A 15,673-nucleotide genomic window follows, 5' to 3' on the forward strand; every position below is an offset into this window, starting at 1 on the left:
GTAAAAACAAAGACTTCAATAAAGATAGCAGTAAAAACAAAGACTTCAGTAAAGATATCAGTAAAAACAAAGACTTCAGTAAAGATAGCAGTAAAAACAAAGACTGCAATAAAGATAGTGGTAAAAACAAAGACTTCAGTAAAGATAACAGTAAAAACAAAGACTTCAGTAAAGATATCATTAAAAACAAAGACTTCAGTAAAGATAACAGTAAAAACAAAGACTGCAATAAAGATAGTGGTAAAAACAAAGACTTCAATAAAGATAGCAGTAAAAACAAAGACTTCAATAAAGATAGCAGTAAAAACAAAGACTTCAGTAAAGATAGCAGTAAAAACAAAGACTTCAGTAAAGATAGCAGTAAAAACAAAGACTTCAGTAAAGATAACAGTAAAAACAAAGACTGCAATAAAGATAGCGGTAAAAACAAAGACTTCAATAAAGATAGAAGTAAAATCAAAGACTTCAATAAAGATAGCATTAAAAACAAAGACTTCAGTACAGATAGCAGTAAAAACAAAGACTTCAGTAAAGATAGCAGTAAAAACAAAGACTTCAATAAAGATAGCAGTAAAAACAAAGATTTCAATAAAGATTGCAGTAAAAACAAAGACTTCAGTACAGATAGTGGTAAAAACAAAGACATCAGTACAGATAGTGGTAAAAACAAAGACTGCAATAAAGATAGTGGTAAAAACAAAGACTTCAGTACAGATAGCAGTAAAAACAAAGACTTCAGTAATGATAGCAGTAAAAACAAAGACTTCAATAAAGATAGCAGTAAAAACAAAGACTACAATAAAGATAGCAGTAAAAACAACAACTTCAGTAAAGATAACAGTAAAAACAAAGACTACAATAAAGATAGCAGTAAAAACAAAGACTTCAGTAAAGATAACAGTAAAAACAAAGACTACAATAAAGATAGCAGTAAAAAGAAAGACTTCAATAAAGATAGCAGTAAAAACAAAGACTTCAGTAAAGATAGCAGTAAAAACAAAGACTACAATAAAGATAGCAGTAAAAACAAAGACTACAATAAAGATAGCAGTAAAAACAAAGACTTCAGTAAAGATAACAGTAAAACCAAGACTACAATAAAGATATCAGTAAAAACAAAGACTTCAGTAAAGATAGCAGTAAAAACCAAGACTTCAGTAAAGATATCAGTAAAAACAAAGACTTCAGTAAAGATAGCAGTAAAAACAAAGTCTTCAGTAAAGATAGCAGTAAAAAGAAAGACTTCAGTACAGATAGTGGTAAAAACAAAGACTACAATAAAGATTGCAGTAAAAACAAAGACTTCAGTACAGATAGTGGTAAAAACAAAGACTGCAATACAGGTAGTGGTAAAAACAAAGACTTCAATAAAGATAGAAGTAAAATCAAAGACTTCAATAAAGATAGCATTAAAAACAAAGACTTCAGTACAGATAGCAGTAAAAACAAAGACTTCAGTAAAGATAGCAGTAAAAACAAAGACTTCAATAAAGATAGCAGTAAAAACAAAGATTTCAATAAAGATTGCAGTAAAAACAAAGACTTCAGTACAGATAGTGGTAAAAACAAAGACATCAGTACAGATAGTGGTAAAAACAAAGACTGCAATAAAGATAGTGGTAAAAACAAAGACTTCAGTACAGATAGCAGTAAAAACAAAGACTTCAGTAATGATAGCAGTAAAAACAAAGACTTCAATAAAGATAGCAGTAAAAACAAAGACTACAATAAAGATAGCAGTAAAAACAACAACTTCAGTAAAGATAACAGTAAAAACAAAGACTACAATAAAGATAGCAGTAAAAACAAAGACTTCAGTAAAGATAACAGTAAAAACAAAGACTACAATAAAGATAGCAGTAAAAAGAAAGACTTCAATAAAGATAGCAGTAAAAACAAAGACTTCAGTAAAGATAGCAGTAAAAACAAAGACTACAATAAAGATAGCAGTAAAAACAAAGACTACAATAAAGATAGCAGTAAAAACAAAGACTTCAGTAAAGATAACAGTAAAACCAAGACTACAATAAAGATATCAGTAAAAACAAAGACTTCAGTAAAGATAGCAGTAAAAACCAAGACTTCAGTAAAGATATCAGTAAAAACAAAGACTTCAGTAAAGATAGCAGTAAAAACAAAGACTGCAATAAAGATAGTGGTAAAAACAAAGACTTCAGTAAAGATAACAGTAAAAACAAAGACTTCAGTAAAGATAACAGTAAAAACAAAGACTGCAATAAAGATAGTGGTAAAAACAAAGACTTCAATAAAGATAGCAGTAAAAACAAAGACTTCAATAAAGATAGCAGTAAAAACAAAGACTTCAGTACAGATAGTGGTAAAAACAAAGACTTCAGTACAGATAGCAGTAAAAACAAAGACTTCAGTAAAGATAGCAGTAAAAACAAAGACTACAATAAAGATAGCAGTAAAAACAAAGACTACAATAAAGATAGCAGTAAAAACAAAGACTTCAGTAAAAATAACAGTAAAAACAAAGACTACAATAAAGATAGCAGTAAAAACAAAGACTTCAGTAAAGATAACAGCAAAAACAAAGACTACAATAAAAGATAGCAGTAAAAACAAAGACTTCAGTAAAGATAGCAGTAAAAACAAAGTCTTCAGTAAAGATAGCAGTAAAAAGAAAGACTTCAGTACAGATAGTGGTAAAAACAAAGACTACAATAAAGATTGCAGTAAAAACAAAGACTTCAGTACAGATAGTGGTAAAAACAAAGACTGCAATACAGGTAGTGGTAAAAACAAAGAATTCAATAAAGATAGCAGTAAAAGCAAAGACTTCAGTACAGATAGTGGTAACAACAAAGACTGCAAAAAAGATAGAAGTAAAAACAAAGAATGCAATAAAGATTGCAGTAAAAACAAAGACTTCAGTACAGATAGTAGTAAAAACAAAGACTTCAGTACAGATAGTGGTAAAAACAAAGACTGCAATAAAGATAGCAGTAAAAACAAAGACTTCAATAAAGATAGCAGTAAAAACAAAGACTTCAATAAAGATAGCAGTAAAAACAAAGACTGCAATAAAGATAGTAGTAAAAACAAAGACTTCAATAAAGATAGCAGTAAAAACAAAGACTTCAATAAAGATAGCAATAAAAACAAAGACTTCAGTACAAATAGTGGTAAAAACAAAGACTTCAGTAAAGATAGCAGTAAAAACAAAGACTTCAATAAAGATAGCAGTAAAAACAAAGATTTCAATAAAGATTGCAGTAAAAACAAAGACTTCAGTACAGATAGTGGTAAAAACAAAGACTTCAGTACAGATAGTGGTAAAAACAAAGACTGCAATAAAGATAGCAGTAAAAACAAAGAATTCAATAAAGATTGCAGTAAAAACAAAGACTTCAGTACAGATAGTGGTAAAAACAAAGACTTCAGTACAGATAGTGGTAAAACAAAGACTGCAATAAAGATAGCAGTAAAAACAAAGATTTCAATAAAGATAGCAGTAAAAACAAAGATTTCAATAAAGATTGCAGTAAAAACAAAGACTTCAGTACAGATAGTGGTAAAAACAAAGACTTCAGTACAGATAGTGGTAAAACCAAAGACTGCAATAAAGATAGCAGTAAAAACAAAGGCTTCAGTACAGATAGTGGTAAAAACAAAGACTGCAATAAAGATTGCAGTAAAAACAAAGACTTCAGTACAGATAGTGGTAAAAACAAAGACTGCAATACAGGTAGTGGTAAAAACAAAGAATTCAATAAAGATAGCAGTAAAAGCAAAGACTTCAGTAAAGATAGCAGTAAAAAGAAAGACTTCAGTACAGATAGTGGTAAAAACAAAGACTACAATAAAGATTGCAGTAAAAACAAAGACTTCAGTACAGATAGTGGTAAAAACAAAGACTGCAATACAGGTAGTGGTAAAAACAAAGAATTCAATAAAGATAGCAGTAAAAGCAAAGACTTCAGTACAGATAGTGGTAAAAACAAAGACTGCAAAAAAGATAGAAGTAAAAACAAAGAATGCAATAAAGATTGCAGTAAAAACAAAGACTTCAGTACAGATAGTAGTAAAAACAAAGACTTCAGTACAGATAGTGGTAAAAACAAAGACTGCAATAAAGATAGCAGTAAAAACAAAGACTTCAATAAAGATAGCAGTAAAAACAAAGACTTCAATAAAGATAGCAGTAAAAACAAACACTGCAATAAAGATAGTAGTAAAAACAAAGAATTCAATAAAGATAGCAGTAAAAACAAAGACTTCAATAAAGATAGCAGTAAAAACAAAGACTTCAGTAAAGATAGCAATAAAAACAAAGACTTCAGTACAAATAGTGGTAAAAACAAAGACTTCAGTAAAGATAGCAGTAAAAACAAAGACTTCAATAAAGATAGCAGTAAAAACAAAGATTTCAATAAAGATTGCAGTAAAAACAAAGACTTCAGTACAGATAGTGGTAAAAACAAAGACTTCAGTACAGATAGTGGTAAAAACAAAGACTGCAATAAAGATAGCAGTAAAAACAAAGAATTCAATAAAGATTGCAGTAAAAACAAAGACTTCAGTACAGATAGTGGTAAAAACAAAGACTTCAGTACAGATAGTGGTAAAACAAAGACTGCAATAAAGATAGCAGTAAAAACAAAGATTTCAATAAAGATAGCAGTAAAAACAAAGATTTCAATAAAGATTGCAGTAAAAACAAAGACGTCAGTACAGATAGTGGTAAAAACAAAGACTTCAGTACAGATAGTGGTAAAACCAAAGACTGCAATAAAGATAGCAGTAAAAACAAAGGCTTCAGTACAGATAGTGGTAAAAACAAAGACTGCAATAAAGATTGCAGTAAAAACAAAGACTTCAGTACAGATAGTGGTAAAAACAAAGACTGCAATAAAGATAGTGGTAAAAACAAAGAATTCAATAAGGATAGCAGTAAAAACAAAGACTTCAGTACAGATAGTGGTAAAAACAAAGACTTCAGTACAGATAGTGGTAAAAACAAAGACTTCAGTACAGATAGTGGCAAAAACAAAGACTGCAATAAAGATAGCAGTCAAAACAAAGACTTCAGTAAAGATAGTGGTAAAAACAAGGACTGCAATAAAGATTGCAGTAAAAACAAAGACTTCAGTACAGATAGTGGTAAAAACAAAGACTGCAATAAAGATAGTGGTAAAAACAAAGACTTCAATAAATATAGCAGTAAAAACAAAGACTTCAATAAAGATAACAGTAAAAACAAAGACTACAATAAAGATAGCAGTAAAAACAAAGACTACAGTAAAGATAGCAGTAAAAACAAAGATTTCAGTAAAGATAGCAGTAAAAACAAAGACTTCAGTAAAGATAGCAGTAAAAACAAAGACTTCAATAAAGATAGCAGTAAAAACAAAGACTGCAATAAAGATAGTGGTAAAAACAAAGACTTCAATAAAGATAGCAGTAAAAACAAAGACTTCAATAAAGATAGCAGTAAAAACAAAGACTTCAGTAAAGATAGCAGTAAAAACAAAGACTTCAATAAAGATAGCAGTAAAAACAAAGATTTCAATAAAGATTGCAGTAAAAACAAAGACTTCAGTACAGATAGTGGTAAAAACAAAGACTTCAGTACAGATAGTGGTAAAAACAAAGACTGCAATAAAGATAGTGGTAAAAAGAAAGACTTCAGTACAGATAGTGGTAAAAACAAAGACTACAGTAAAGATAGCAGTAAAAACAAAGACTTCAATAAAGATAGCAGTAAAAACAAAGACTTCAATAAAGATAGCAGTAAAAACAAAGACTTCAGTAAAGATAGCAGTAAAAACAAAGACTTCAGTAAAGATAGCAGTAAAAACAAAGACTTCAGTAAAGATAACAGTAAAAACAAAGACTGCAATAAAGATAGCGGTAAAAACAAAGACTTCAATAAAGATAGAAGTAAAAACAAAGACTTCAATAAAGATAGCAGTAAAAACAAAGACTTCAGTACAGATAGCAGTAAAAACAAAGACTTCAGTACAGATAGCAGTAAAAACAAAGACTTCAGTAAAGATAGCAGTAAAAACAAAGACTTCAATAAAGATAGCAGTAAAAACAAAGATTTCAATAAAGATTGCAGTAAAAACAAAGACTTCAGTACAGATAGTGGTAAAAACAAAGACATCAGTACAGATAGTGGTAAAAACAAAGACTGCAATAAAGATAGTGGTAAAAACAAAGACTTCAGTACAGATAGCAGTAAAAACAAAGACTTCAGTAATGATAGCAGTAAAAACAAAGACTTCAATAAAGATAGCAGTAAAAACAAAGACTACAATAAAGATAGCAGTAAAAACAACAACTTCAGTAAAGATAACAGTAAAAACAAAGACTACAATAAAGATAGCAGTAAAAACAAAGACTTCAGTAAAGATAACAGTAAAAACAAAGACTACAATAAAGATAGCAGTAAAAAGAAAGACTTCAATAAAGATAGCAGTAAAAACAAAGACTTCAGTAAAGATAGCAGTAAAAACAAAGACTCCAATAAAGATAGCAGTAAAAACAAAGACTACAATAAAGATAGCAGTAAAAACAAAGACTTCAGTAAAGATAACAGTAAAACCAAGACTACAATAAAGATATCAGTAAAAACAAAGACTTCAGTAAAGATAGCAGTAAAAACCAAGACTTCAGTAAAGATATCAGTAAAAACAAAGACTTCAGTAAAGATAGCAGTAAAAACAAAGACTGCAATAAAGATAGTGGTAAAAACAAAGACTTCAGTAAAGATAACAGTAAAAACAAAGACTTCAGTAAAGATAACAGTAAAAACAAAGACTGCAATAAAGATAGTGGTAAAAACAAAGACTTCAATAAAGATAGCAGTAAAAACAAATACTTCAATAAAGATAGCAGTAAAAACAAAGACTTCAGTACAGATAGTGGTAAAAACAAAGACTTCAGTACAGATAGCAGTAAAACCAAAGACTTCAGTAAAGATAGCAGTAAAAACAAAGACTACAATAAAGATAGCAGTAAAAACAAAGACTACAATAAAGATAGCAGTAAAAACAAAGACTTCAGTAAAAATAACAGTAAAAACAAAGACTACAATAAAGATAGCAGTAAAAACAAAGACTTCAGTAAAGATAACAGTAAAAACAAAGACTACAATAAAAGATAGCAGTAAAACCAAAGACTTCAGTAAAGATAGCAGTAAAAACAAAGTCTTCAGTAAAGATAGCAGTAAAAAGAAAGACTTCAGTACAGATAGTGGTAAAAACAAAGACTACAATAAAGATTGCAGTAAAAACAAAGACTTCAGTACAGATAGTGGTAAAAACAAAGACTGCAATACAGGTAGTGGTAAAAACAAAGAATTCAATAAAGATAGCAGTAAAAGCAAAGACTTCAGTACAGATAGTGGTAAAAACAAAGACTGCAAAAAAGATAGAAGTAAAAACAAAGAATGCAATAAAGATTGCAGTAAAAACAAAGACTTCAGTACAGATAGTAGTAAAAACAAAGACTTCAGTACAGATAGTGGTAAAAACAAAGACTGCAATAAAGATAGCAGTAAAAACAAAGACTTCAATAAAGATAGCAGTAAAAACAAAGACTTCAATAAAGATAGCAGTAAAAACAAAGACTGCAATAAAGATAGTAGTAAAAAGAAAGAATTCAATAAAGATAGCAGTAAAAACAAAGACTTCAATAAAGATAGCAGTAAAAACAAAGACTTCAGTAAAGATAGCAGTAAAAACAAAGACTTCAGTACAAATAGTGGTAAAAACAAAGACTTCAGTAAAGATAGCAGTAAAAACAAAGACTTCAATAAAGATAGCAGTAAAAACAAAGATTTCAATAAAGATTGCAGTAAAAACAAAGACTTCAGTACAGATAGTGGTAAAAACAAAGACTTCAGTACAGATAGTGGTAAAAACAAAGACTGCAATAAAGATAGCAGTAAAAACAAAGAATTCAATAAAGATTGCAGTAAAAACAAAGACTTCAGTACAGATAGTGGTAAAAACAAAGACTTCAGTACAGATAGTGGTAAAAACAAAGACTGCAATAAAGATAGCAGTAAAAACAAAGATTTCAATAAAGATAGCAGTAAAAACAAAGATTTCAATAAAGATTGCAGTAAAAACAAAGACTTCAGTACAGATAGTGGTAAAAACAAAGACTTCAGTACAGATAGTGGTAAAAACAAAGACTGCAATAAAGATAGCAGTAAAAACAAAGGCTTCAGTACAGATAGTGATAAAAACAAAGACTGCAATAAAGATTGCAGTAAAAACAAAGACTTCAGTACAGATAGTGGTAAAAACAAAGACTGCAATAAAGATAGTGGTAAAAACAAAGAATTCAATAAAGATAGCAGTAAAAACAAAGACTTCAGTACAGATAGTGGTAAAAACAAAGACTTCAGTACAGATAGTGGTAAAAACAAAGACTTCAGTACAGATAGTGGTAAAAACAAAGACTTCAGTACAGATAGTGGCAAAAACAAAGACTGCAATAAAGATAGCAGTAAAAACAAAGACTTCAGTAAAGATAGTGGTAAAAACAAGGACTGCAATAAAGATTGCAGTAAAAACAAAGACTTCAGTACAGATAGTGGTAAAAACAAAGACTGCAATAAAGATAGTGGTAAAAACAAAGACTTCAATAAATATAGCAGTAAAAACAAAGACTTCAATAAAGATAACAGTAAAAACAAAGACTACAATAAAGATAGCAGTAAAAACAAAGACTTCAGTAAAGATAGCAGTAAAAACAAAGATTTCAGTAAAGATAGCAGTAAAAACAAAGACTTCAGTAAAGATAGCAGTAAAAACAAAGACTTCAATAAAGATAGCAGTAAAAACAAAGACTGCAATAAAGATAGTGGTAAAAACAAAGACTTCAATAAAGATAGCAGTAAAAACAAAGACTTCAATAAAGATAGCAGTAAAAACAAAGACTTCAATAAAGATAGCAGTAAAAACAAAGATTTCAATAAAGATTGCAGTAAAAACAAAGACTTCAGTACAGATAGTGGTAAAAACAAAGACTTCAGTACAGATAGTGGTAAAAACAAAGACTGCAATAAAGATAGTGGTAAAAAGAAAGACTTCAGTACAGATAGTGGTAAAAACAAAGACTACAGCAAAGATAGCAGTAAAAAGAAAGATTTCAATAAAGATAGCAGTAAAAACAAAGATTTCAATAAAGATTGCAGTAAAAACAAAGACTTCAGTACAGATAGTGGTAAAAACAAAGACTTCAGTACAGATAGTGGTAAAAACAAAGACTGCAATAAAGATAGTGGTAAAAACAAAGACTTCAGTAAAGATAGCAGTAAAAACAAAGACTTCAACAAAGATAGCAGTAAAAACAAAGATTTCAATAAAGATTGCAGTAAAAACAAAGACTTCAGTACAGATAGTGGTAAAAACAAAGACCAGTACAGATAGTGGTAAAAACAGAGACTACAACAAAGATAGCGGTAAATCTTTTATTATATCTATAGGAAGCCACATAACTTGAACAGTCCTTGACAATCACCTTCCATGCAATTAAGCATCACATTGCTGAAGTATTATGTACGGCAGTTTGGGTTTCCTTAGACAAATTTTTCAACATCAGAACATGCATTAACTGGGGACAATTGACCAATCATTGCTTGAAAAATTGTCATTATGCAGACAAGGCCTTTTATGTGGTACATTTTTATTAGATATTAAAAACAAGCAGAAGGGACCCTATTAAAATATGCTACAAGCCTGGGACCTGTGGCAGTCAAAATTGATGCATACATGCAGCAGAATGCTGCATCAGGGACCAAACCCTTAAAATCAAAGAAATCCCTAACCTATCCTGACACCAGTTACTATTACAGGGATGAAATACGAGAACCATTTATTTGGTAGAGATGTACTTTAAACCCTCTAAATCAATGGAAAAATACAAGATAAAGAAGACCGCTCCGGTGGCCTAGTGGTTAGAGCATCCACCTCGGATGCAGGAGGTCTCAGGTTCGAATCCCAGTCAAGTCAAACCAAAGACTTACAAACATGGTACTAACAGCTGCCTCGCTTGGCGCTCAGCATTAAGAGGTTAGTGTTAGGACTGGTCGACCTGATTTCAGGATAATGTGACTGGGTGGGACATCATGCTAGATGTCTGCGGCATGATGCCTCAGTGCTAGACATCACTATAAATTGTCACACTGCAGAGATTGTAGCGACATGACTGAAAAACTGTTAAAGCTACGTTAAAAATCTAAATCACACACACACAAGACAAAGAAGAGTAGTAGAACTGCCAAGATTAATTAAATGTTGAAGTGCTGAGCACCTAAGAGGTATTTTTAAAAATACATCTAGTCCAAGTAAAACAACAATGATATTCCAATTGTTGGATGCCAACTGAGGTATTTGACTGGAATCAGGTTCTTTTGTATTTTATACATGCAGTTACTAATTGCAGGAAGGAATAATGGTCTTAGACTGGGGACTAGGGCTAGGAAAATTGATAGCAATGACACAATATCTGATAATGTATTTCTGTTATTAAAAAAATTCAGTTTGTCGACAGGGGAAGGGGTCTTCTTTTTCTCACAAAAAAATCATTGTATCTTGGTTCTCTAAATTCAACTTTTGTAGCAAAATTAATGAATTGACAGAAGAATGTTTCTTATCGTGGTAATTGGAGGTGGTATCTTTCTTATAGTGGTAACAGGAGGCAGTATCTTTCTTATAGTGGCCATTTTCTTATAGTGGTAATTAGAGACAGTATCTTTCTTAAAGTAGTACTTGGAGGTGGTATCATTCTTACAGTGGTAACTAGAGGTGCTATATTTCTTATAATGGTAACTTGAGGCAGTATCTTTATTTTCTTAAAGATGTGACAAAGAAGTTTGTCATACTACAGAACAATACTTTCAAACATGCAGCATTACCTCTGCTTTGACATCATCAATGCCTTCATCTGATTTACAAGGATAGCCATATTTAGAGTTGTAGGTCTTCCCTTTGTCAGGACCAATTGTAAAAGTGTCAAAACCTTCTTCCCTCAAACGGTAGTAAGGGTACCACAGCTGAAACAAAATCATATTAATTTAGAGAGTCAGACTAAACATAGAGGGGAGATCTGAGGGTTTATAATTTTACTATCCCCACACTTTAATATGGGCTAATTATACTATTCCCACTCTTTTGTGGGGGCCAATTTTACTACACCCATGCTTTAGTGGATTTATATTACTATCTCATGCTTTAGTGGGGGTTATTTGTGATATCCACTGTCTGTCCATCCATCCATCTTTAAATAACTGTCTCCTCCTAAACTGCTGGGAGGAAATTCCCCAAATTTTTCATATGTGATAACCATTTGCTGGGTGAAAATTCCTCAAACTCCGTACATATGTTGCCATGTGATAATCATCTGCATGAGGGGTACAGAATTTGGCCTCTCCCTGGGACCCCTAGGAGGGGGACAAAGTTCTAATACATAAAAACTGCAGTTATAATTAAATATTTTATATCTTTTGACCAAACATTAAAAATGCAGACAAAGCACAAGGATATGCCTTATATAAAATAAATTCTGGTTCAAATCCCTGTGTCAAGGGATGGAGGGAGGTGTGAATGGCAGATATGCCATGGAAGCAGCTCTAGCTTGCCCGATAATCTACAGCAGTCTGGTCTCAATAACATGAATAAGGCCTATTCACCAATGTACAACAGCCTGGTCTCAATAACCTGAACAAGGCCTATACAGCAATGTACAACAGTCTGGTCTCAATAACCTGAATAAGGCCTATACAGCAATGTACAATAGTCTGGTCTCAATAACCTGAATAAGGCTGATCCAGCAATGCACAACAGCCTGGTCTCAATAACCTGAATAAGGCTGATCCAGCTATGTACAATAGTCTGGTCTCAATAACCTGAATAAAGCCGATCCAGCAATGCACAACAGCCTGGTCTCAATAACCTGAATAAGGCCTATACAGCAATGTACAACAGTCTGGTCTCAATAACCTGAATAAGGCCTATTCACCAATGTACAATAGTCTGGTCTCAATAACCTGAATAAGGCCGATCCAGCAATGCACAACAGCCTGGTCTCAATAACCTGAATAAGGCCTATCCAGCAATGTACAACAGTCTGGTCTCAATAACCTGAATAAGGCCCATCCTGAAACGTACCACAGTCTGGTCTCAATAACCTGAATAAGGCCTATCTAGCAATGTACAACAGCCTGGTCTCAATAACCTGAATAAGGCCTATCCAGCAATGTACAACAGTCTGGTCTCAATAACCTGAATAAGGCCCATCCTGAAATGTACAACAGTCTGGTCTCAATAACCTGAATAAGACCCATCCTGAAATGTACAATAGTCTGGTCTCAATGACCTGAATAAGGCCGATCCAGCAATGCACAACAGCCTGGTCTCAATAACCTGAATAAGGCCTATACAGCAATGTACAACAGTCTGGTCTCAATAACCTGAATAAGGCCTATTCACCAATGTACAATAGTCTGGTCTCAATAACCTGAAACAGGCCGATCCTTCAATGCACAACAGTCTGGTCTCAATAACCTGAATAAGGCCTATCCAGCAGTGTACAACAGTCTGGTCTCAATAACCTGAATAAGGCCTATCCAGCAGTGTACCACAGTCTGGTTTGAATAACCTGAATAAGGCCTATCCAGCAGTGTACACCAGCCTGGTCTCAATAACCTGAACAAGGCCTATCCAGCAATGTACCACAGTCTGGTCTCAATAACCTGAATAAGACCTATCTAGCAATGTACCACAGTCTGGTCTCAATAACCTGAATAAGACCTATCCTGAAATGTACAACAGTCTGGTCTCAATAACCTGAATAAGGCCTATCCAGCAATGTACAACAGCCTGGTCTCAATAACCTGAATAAGGCCTATCCAGCAATGTACAATAGTCTGGTCTCAATAACCTGAATAAGGCCTATCAGCAGTGTACCACAGTCTGGTTTGAATAACCTGAATAAGGCCTATCCAGCAGTGTACAACAGCCTGGTCTCAATAACCTGAATAAGGCCTATCCAGCAATGTACAATAGTCTGGTCTCAATAACCTGAATAAGGCCTATCCAGCAGTGTACAACAGTCTGGTCTCAATAACCTGAATAAGGCCTATCAGCAATGTACCACAGTCTGGTTTGAATAACCTGAATAAGGCCTATCCAGCAGTGTACAACAGCCTGGTCTCAATAACCTGAACAAGGCCTATCCAGCAATGTACAACAGTCTGGTCTCAATAACCTGAATAAGGCCTATCCAGCAGTGTACCACAGTCTGGTTTGAATAACCTGAATAAGGCCTATCCAGCAGTGTACAACAGCCTGGTCTCAATAACCGGAATAAGGCCTATCTAGCAATGTACAACAGCCTGGTCTCAATAACCTGAATAAGACCTATCTAGCAATGTACCACAGTCTGGTCTCAATAACCTGAATAAGACCTATCCTGAAATGTACAACAGTCTGGTCTCAATAACCTGAATAAGGCCTATCCAGCAATGTACAACAGTCTGGTCTCAATAACCTGAATAAGGCCTATCAGCAGTGTACCACAGTCTGGTCTCAATAACCTGAATAAGACCTATCCAGCAATGTACAATAGTCTGGTCTCAATAACCTGAATAAGGCCGATCCAGCAATGCACAACAGTCTGGTCTCAATAACCTGAATAAGACCTATCTAGCAATGTACCACAGTCTGGTCTCAATAACCTGAATAAGACCTATCTAGCAATGTACCACAGTCTGGTCTCAATAACTTGAATAAGGCCTATCCAACAGTGTACCACAGTCTGGTTTGAATAACCTGAAAAAGACCTATCCTGCTTTTCCTGCATTATAATGATATGAATAGGAATAATTAACACCTGTTTTAAAGGAAATTAAACACTTACACTTCAAAAGCAAATGATTATGATGATGACATTAATGATTATATATATTATGGTAATGGCGATGACAATAAAAATATAATTATGACTATAAACGCTGTTGATAATGATAATATTGGCAATGCTGATGGTGTTGATGCTAAAAGAGTTGTTGTTCTTGTTTGGGGTTTAACACCATTTCTCAGTGCAGGATATGCTATATATGATGGCCAATGTAAATGGTGAAGGAAGAACCTGAGAAAAACCCTGATAAGAACCACAAATCTATGGGAGGCTACTGGCAGCTTTCTCACATACCCACACTGGCCAAGTCTGAGACTCAAACCCATAAGGACAGAGCACATTAGAGCACTGAGCCACCATCGGGGCACCTTGTTGACAAAGAGTAAGTGATTGTGATCAATGATAATAATGATAATAAAGGTGGTGGTGGTGGTGGTGGTGGTACTGGCATTGATGATGATAATGAACACCTGGCTACTTGGGGAGAGAAAAAGTTCAAGATTAAAATCAGCTGACAAACATCTGAACTTTCTGGGCCAATGTTAGTACATTTCAACTCAGATAATTTTGCACTGTTAGATATAAATATCTGACCCCTGGGATATCAGTGGTACACAACAGGTCTTGACTAATCACAAGCAGTACTTCATTGATAATTGATGTGTTTAAACAAATTGCTTTTTGAGTCTATTCTAAGACAGGTTACTGTGGTATTTATGCTAACCTTTACAACACCACACAGAAAAATCAACTGAAGGTGCAAAAATTGCAAATCATATTTACATTGCAAGTTCTATTTTGATATCATTCTTAAAACCTTCCATTACTAAGAAAATCCACCACCACCCAAGTATTTTTTCAGAGGGGTGAGTTTCTTCCCTGAATTTTCAATTCTAAAATAGCTCTTGTTGATTACAATAAAGCATGTTTTGAAAAGCCAATTAGACAGTGACATAAGGAAGACATAAAATGTCAAATTGGTAAGACTATTTTTAAAACCACCTACCCCAACAACTCTTAGATCACAGTTCTTATTATCAACAGTGTATGGTCATTAACTACATAAGAACTGAACCTAGTTCTGATTATGCAACAGTTCATGGTCCATAACTGCATTATGTAACAGTTCATGGTCATTAATTGCATTATGCAACAGTTCATGGTCATTAATTGTATTATGCAACAGTTCATGGTCATTAACTGCATTATGTAACAGTTCATGGTCATTAATTGCATTATACAACAGTTCATGGTCATTAATTGCATTATGTAACAATTCATGGTCATTAACTGCATTATGTAACAGTTCATGGTCAATAATTGCATTATGTAACAGTTCATGGTCAATAATTGCATTATGTAACAGTTCATGGTCATTAATTGCATTATATAACAGTTCATGGTCATTAATTGAATTATATAACAGTTCATGGTCATTAATTGCATTATGCAACAGTTCATGGTCATTAACTGCATTATGTAACAGTTTATGGTCATTAATTGCATTATATAACAGTTCATGGTCATTAATTGCATTATGCAACAGTTCATGGTCATTAACTACGTCATGTAACAGTTCATGGTCATTAATTGCATTATGTAAGAGTTCATAATCATTAATTGCATTATGTAACAGTTCATGGTCATTAATTGGATTATGTAACAGTTCATGGTCATTAATTGCATTATGTAACAGTTCATGGTCATTAATTGCATTATATAACAGTTCATGGTCATTAATTGAATTATATAACAGTTCATGGTCATTAAT

The 15,673-nt window shown here is 32.8% G+C and overlaps 1 protein-coding gene across 2 annotated transcripts in view; it reads right to left on the reverse strand.

Moving 5' to 3' along the window:
- Positions 1-15,673, reverse strand: part of LOC149775156 (uncharacterized) — a 120,376-nt gene that overhangs the window by 89,323 nt on the left and 15,380 nt on the right. For both annotated transcript variants that reach the window (XR_016416610.1, XM_089944243.1), the window contains exon 2: positions 10,901-11,038. Coding sequence is in view for 1 of the 2 variants with exons in the window: in XM_089944243.1 (XP_089800369.1) it covers positions 10,901-11,038 (138 nt within the window). In the remaining variant the exon portion in view is untranslated. The remainder of the gene's footprint in view (positions 1-10,900; positions 11,039-15,673) is intronic.

Source organism: Sinohyriopsis cumingii, chromosome 19 (genome assembly GCF_028554795.1).
Source record: "Sinohyriopsis cumingii isolate HCF-2022 chromosome 19, ASM2855479v2, whole genome shotgun sequence".
Classification (NCBI taxonomy): domain Eukaryota; kingdom Metazoa; phylum Mollusca; class Bivalvia; order Unionida; family Unionidae; genus Sinohyriopsis; species Sinohyriopsis cumingii.